Source organism: Rhagoletis pomonella, unplaced genomic scaffold (assembly GCF_013731165.1).
Source record: "Rhagoletis pomonella isolate Grant_MI unplaced genomic scaffold, Rhpom_1.0 Rhpom_scaffold_00005, whole genome shotgun sequence".
Lineage (NCBI taxonomy): Eukaryota > Metazoa > Arthropoda > Insecta > Diptera > Tephritidae > Rhagoletis > Rhagoletis pomonella.
In genome coordinates, this window is record NW_023458559.1 from 60,256,443 (window position 1) to 60,262,818 (window position 6,376).

The 6,376-nt window shown below is 36.9% G+C and overlaps 1 protein-coding gene across 1 annotated transcript; it reads right to left on the reverse strand.

The window, feature by feature from the left end:
- Nucleotides 1–232: 232 nt before the first annotated feature.
- Nucleotides 233–6,150, reverse strand: LOC118739320 (protein scylla). The gene is made up of 2 exons (XM_036470573.1): nt 5,244–6,150; nt 233–3,348 (listed from the first exon to the last, which is right to left on the reverse strand). Exons 1-2 carry the CDS (start codon nt 5,317–5,319, stop codon nt 2,390–2,392), a joined length of 1,035 nt encoding a protein of 344 aa, XP_036326466.1. The 5' UTR covers nt 5,320–6,150; the 3' UTR covers nt 233–2,389.
- Between the last annotated feature and the right edge of the window lie 226 nt (nt 6,151–6,376).

Genomic DNA, 6,376 nt, shown 5'->3' on the forward strand with positions numbered 1-6,376 from the left:
AAAAATTAATACATGCACAGGGTTTGTTTGTTTGTTGATTTCATTTCAAATTTAATTAATTTTTCACTTGTTTTTACTGTTGTAATTGTAATTAATATGTATGCCAAATAAGATATTACGGCTGCATAACTGCAGTTACTAGCTATGTACATACATACCTAATGACGGTTACACAATGAGTAGATATAGGCTATTTTAGTTTTCTTTTGTTTTTGTTTTTTTGCTTTTTGTATTTTGCTGTCATTTTGATTTTCAAGCTTGTTTGGTTTTGTTGTTGCTAACATGAATTTATTGCCATTATTTTTGCGGGCTAAAATGTTAAATGTTCACTTGCAGTTTTAGTTTTGTGCCATACTAATATAAATGTTGTTTTGTTTATTGTTTATAGAAAGTTGCATTTGTTTTTGCTGGTGCTATTTATTGTTTACTGCTATGCACAGTATTTTTGTTAAATTTTTGGTTTTTGGAAATAGGCTATTTCATATTTTAGCTGTTTTCCTTTTAGGTATGTACGCTTCTGTAGGTGTGTGTGAGCTTGATTGTTTTTGATTTGAAATTATTACTAAATTATTGTTGTTGGTTTTTTTTTGGAATTTAATTTACTTGAAAAAATCTTAAGTTTTTATGTAGTTACTAAAGTTTTTCAATTTGTTTTTTTTTGGATTTAATTTTTTTGGGAATTTGTTAATACTAGTTTTTGTTACATTTGAAACACAATTTAAGATTTCAAATATTTTTTGTTTTTAGTTTTTTTTATTTGAATTTTACTCAATATCGCATATGTTGCTTCTCCCACAAAATTTTTTACAGTTTTACAAATTTTTTGCAAAATTTTTCACACAAAGTTTTTTAACGCCAAATTTTTGTTCAGCTTTTTAAAGTAATTTTTGTTTTTTTTTTCTCTTGCTCGATTTCATTTGAAAAAAAGTTTTCACACAAACTACATCAATTATTAATTTTTATATTTTTTTCGTCTTCTTGCTTTTTTAACTGCTACTCTTCTCCACCTATTATACTTCATCGTAATCTTAATTTAAAAAAAAAATCTTAGCATCTTAAAGTGTTATCACATTTTCATGAGTTTGAGATTTTAGCTGCCGTGCGTTGGGGGCGGGCACACCACTCTTAGCTTCACTGCCACACAACCCCTTTCCTCCGTCGCTCTACCACACACACAAGCACACATATGCAGCGTATTGGCAAATATAAGCTTGTGTGGGCCGCTTTTGGGGGTGGCGATGGTGTTGGTGTGCCCGCTGTTCGCCGCGGCAGCCGTTGAAATCTTAAAATTTCATGTATTTTCTTTAATTTCGCCTCCTCTTCTTCTTCAACTGCTACTTCCGCTCGCATTAACTGCAATTTTGCTTGCTTTTGAATTTCAAAAATCTATCAATCAATCAATCATCAAGACAATTGACTTAAACGCTACTACTAAACGTTCATTCACTGCATTCACAGAAATTTGTTACAAAAAATTAAAAAATAAACGTAAAAATAAAATTTTTAAAACTTTTAGTACACATTATTATTAAAATTTATTTTTTTATTTTTTTCTTTTAAATATGTATGCAGATCATTCGTGGGCGCGTATTCGCTTTACTAAAAACTAACGAGTTCATTTTTGTTTCAAATTGAAAGATACTTTGTTTCATACGTCATTAAATGAGATAAACCTACATACCTATGTAGCATGTAGTATGTATGTATATTTGCGTTTGTATGTGTGGTGTGTTTTATGAAACGAAAAAGTAAAAGTGAAAAGTGAAAGTGGAAAATGTCGTGGCAGCAGGCCCTACTAGACCTCGCTTATACTGTAAGTAAATTATTTTTACTGTGTTTGTGTCTGTATGTGTGTCTGTCTGTATGTTTGTATGTATGTAGGTGGGGTTGCTTCGAATACACTTCTCTTCTTGCATTACGCAATAATAGATAGTTAAAAAAACATGCTTAACTTAATAACACGTCTTCAACATCTTACACGATTTCGAACGTTCGATCTTCATCTTCATCTTTTCGAGGTCGTCTTATCGTCGAGCAGCAGTTATCATATCATATATTTAAAGCAAATCGTTCGTTATGGTCGGCTCGTAAACTCCTCTCCCTCAAAAACCACTTCCTTAAAGATCGTCGTGCTCCACACGACGAATGCTGAACGATCGTCGTTAACTGCACTGACAACGCAGACGCCTTCAGCTTCCATCAACCGTCAACAGCTTCAGCCTCAGCCTCCACATTCACGCAATTCAGACATCTCACTATTTCGCTCGTCTCGTTGACGCCGCCATCGCCGTTGCCGCCGCTCATGCCACCAACTCATTGAACTGAGCTGTCGCAACGAATGCTTAACGCAGCGGCCGACGTCATCGTCTCCCTTGTCAACGTTTGCAATTCACGATGTTTGCGTTGAGATCGCTGCGGACGCACTGCCATTATAACTGTAACTGGTGCGATCCGGTGAGTAGAGTTTGTGTTTGGTGATTGTGAATGTTGGGCTGATGGTGATTGTGCGTGCAAGACTCTTCATGAATTGTGGCAGCAATGAGGTCCAGCCGCGATGATCTTGACGCAGTGTGAGATAGATCTCGAAAGTGGATACCATTTCGGGATCCAATTTGAGTTCGGCGATGCGTCGTGAATTATTCGGTTCATCTTCGAATTCGATGTAGATGGTGCAGCCGCGTATGCCGCAGGGTTCCTTTTCCGAAACTCGTATTATTTCGGCGGCAATGCGCTGCGTGAGATCACAGGGTAGGGAGACTTCGGTGCAGGTGAGATGGCGCTGCTTGGCCGCACGCAACTCATCCAACAGGCGCAGTGAGAGATCATCAACGGCTGCTGCATCGATATCATCACAGTTGAAGAGATTTGCTGAGGGATGCTGGGAGGGTGTGTGCTGGATGGTGAGGTAGCTACCGCCCACGATTGGAGTTTCAGTGGTTGTGGTGGTGCCGTTGAAGGTGGCTGGAGTCGTAGATGGGCTGATGGTGAAGGGGGTAGGTGCCGAGGCCACACGGCCCGCAGGCGTCTTCTTCACTTCCTTCGACGACGGTGGGGCAATCATCACCTCAGGCACCGCCAGCAGCTCTTCAGTGCTTGCTGTGCGTTTGGTTTTCTTATTATTATGATGCATAATACTGTTTTTCAAATTTTTATTGTTAACTGTGGTATTGTTGTTGTTGTTGTTATAATTGTTATTGTTGTTGTTGCTAATATGATAATTCTGTTGATTCTGCAGATATGGTATGGGTATGCTGGCCGTGGGCTGTGGATTGACAGCCACCTCGGGCTCTGCGTCGATGCAGGCGCATGACGAGAGCGGTAAGAGCGGCGATAATGTGCTGGTCCAATCTGTAGGTGAAAAGAGAAAGAAACAAAAATGAAGTGAGATTAGTAAAATGTTGATAAAGGTGTGTAAATATGTATTTAAGCTAAGTATGCATGCAATGCCGCTAAGTTTATTTTTCTTACAGCCAAAGTAAATGGAGATAAAGAATTGAAAAGAAAAAAAAAACAACAAAAACTAACACACTAAAACAATAAACAGGCAAATCAATTTTCTAGAATATTCGTGTGGCATGGAAACGGGCACACACTCACACACACACACACACACACACACAGGCACTTGCTTATGGCAGCGCAAACACGAAAGCAAACGCCGCACTAACAGCGGCCGCCGAAGAGCAGGCAGCATATCTTTATGAGAAAATACGCTGCAAAGTGTAAAGTGGGTGAGCACACACTCGCATACATGCATGGCAACAGCCAGCAGCCGAGGCACCGTTACCACCACCAACGTCTGCACCACCACCATCGCCATCGACAAACATCGTCATGGCTGTCGTTCGTTTTCAGCTCGCTTGCGCTGCACATGCATACATATGTACATATATGTATTTGTCCGTTAATCCACCCCTCGATCACCCGCAATGCCAACAACTATCTAACGAACATGTGCTACATCACTTGCGTTGATTTGCTTTGCTTTTGTGCAGCCGCTTGGTAACAACAAACGTTGGAAAAATAAAAATTGTAAAACCGAAGAGGAAAAAAAAATTACAAAATACATACGTTGATTATCGTTATGTGCGGCTTGTTGTTGCTGTTATTGCAGCTTGTTTACTTGAACAGCGCATTACATATGTGTGTGCATATGTATGTATGTATGTATGTACTTATGTATGAGCTGGGCCAGCAGGCGACTTGCACAAAATGCTCGTGCGTAACGCAACGCAACGCCCGTCACACGGCGAGTGAATGAGTGCGAAGGGGTGAATGGCTGATTGGCGGCGTCGACGGTGAACTGTATGTGCGCCCACTTGAAACCGCTATGTGTGCATCTAATAGATACTCTTTTTTTTGCTTTGTTGCAATTCATTTGCTATTATTTTTTTGTGGCTCTTTTGTGCAAAACCGTAAGATTTTGCAAATTGTTTACGAAAACATAATTGGAAGGGTCCGAAATTAATTAGTTCAGTGGGAAAAAGTGTCAAGTGTGCAATCTGCTTGCATTTACATGCCAAAAATTTGAATGCAATTTAAAATTGTGTCTTTAAAAATGTTTTGTTGAAAACTACATAATAATGTAAACCTTGCAGAAAAGGTTTTCGGAACTAAAACAAATGCAAAAATTTTCATGATTTTAAAATTCTAAAAATTTATTTAATTAAAAAATATTTTCAAAAATGGAGATTTTTCAAAAGTAATCATTAAATGCACAAAATGTGTTTAAATTAAATTTTCTTAAAAAAGTACATTCTAAAAAATTTCAAAATTGTAACATTTCGAAATTAAAAAAAAAGTAGTATAAAGCCCCAAAAAAGTAACAAATCCTAAGCTATAAAAGTTTAGATAACTTTTAAAATCATACATATCTAATTTAAAAGGAAAGCTCAAAAATTACAAATCTCTGATATTAAAAAGGTTTGAACACAAAAAATTCAGTTTCAATAATTTTTTTTTTAACACTGAGCACCTTTACTTTGCTGGCTTTTATTTTAATGTATGTATATAAGAAAGTACGGAAAAATTTCCAGAAAATTCAGCTACAATTCTCTATAGAGATATTTTCTTAATTTCCAATCATGCAAAAAACAAGTATTTTTATATGTATTTCTACTTTCTTACTTTTTCCCAAGAAATCTATTTAGCATTTCTTCTTTTCATTGCTGCTAACTGAATTTTCCGCATTTTTCCGAATTCTAAGTAAACTAAAAATTGTCTCATTCTTTGTCTCAACTTACCTCTTACTTTACTGGACCCGTATATATTATACTTAGATTGATATTGTTGTTGCACCGCAAGTACTTCCATTTTCATTTAAATTATTTGTAAATAAAAATGTATTTGCAGAATTATTATTTATTTATTTTTTTGTTTTATACAAAATTGCTTTCGGTGGTAGCGCTGCTTGTTGGCTTCACACTTCTCCCGATTATTTCGACTGGAGGTAAGTTTCAGTCGAAATCACACTGGTTATATGTATATATATCACTTAGAACGCTTAGGTTCAGTTCTTGGATTTTTTTCAAAAATATTCTTAATGATTTTTGAAAAAGTTCTTGCTCTGCTTTAACTTCGATCTGCCTTTGTTGCTATATCACAATTTGCTGAATTTCCGTTTTGTATTAAGTTGTTGAATTGCTTGCTGCTGTTGCTGCATCGGAAACTTAGCGTTTATGGTTGCTTTCCAATGCCGTTTTAGTTAATTTTTATTTTTTTGTTGAATTAACCGTTTTTGTAGTTTGAAATCACAGCACTTGATTCTGCTATATAGTTAAATTATCACTTAAATGGCGTTGGTCCGTTTCAGCTTTTTTTCAATAAGATTTGTTTGCTTGAGATGGCAATTTTTTGTTTTCATAAAATTTTAAATTTTTTAAAATTACAGAGTTCCTTCTGCGTTTATTCTTTTTATAAAAAAAAATAAGTACTAGAACGTAACTTATTCGCATAGATAGAATTCTTCTTGAAACAATTTTGTTGTTGTTAATTTTACTGCTTGCTTTGCTTTGAATGAAACTCACGTTCTTCACACTTTCTACAAATAAGTATCTATTTGACTCGCTTCTTTAAATTTATACTCAGTTTCTACCTTTCCGTTTTTTGATGTGTACCTCTGCAGTGTTTCGAAGCTACTATGCCAAACCGGCTGAACGAGCCGCTTATTTATACTCGCGGTGGTGGTTTGCTCCCGAGTTGATTTTTTCTGCTTGCCTGCCTGAGCGGTTTGTTCCCCGCCTTGCCGCTCACCCGTGCTTATCAACCAGTCAGCCAGCTAGTCAGCCATCCTGCCTGTTGTCGCTGCTAGCGGCCGGCCACCGCACCATTGAGTATATACAATAGGAGGCACGTACACACCAAGCCTGAGCGCTTT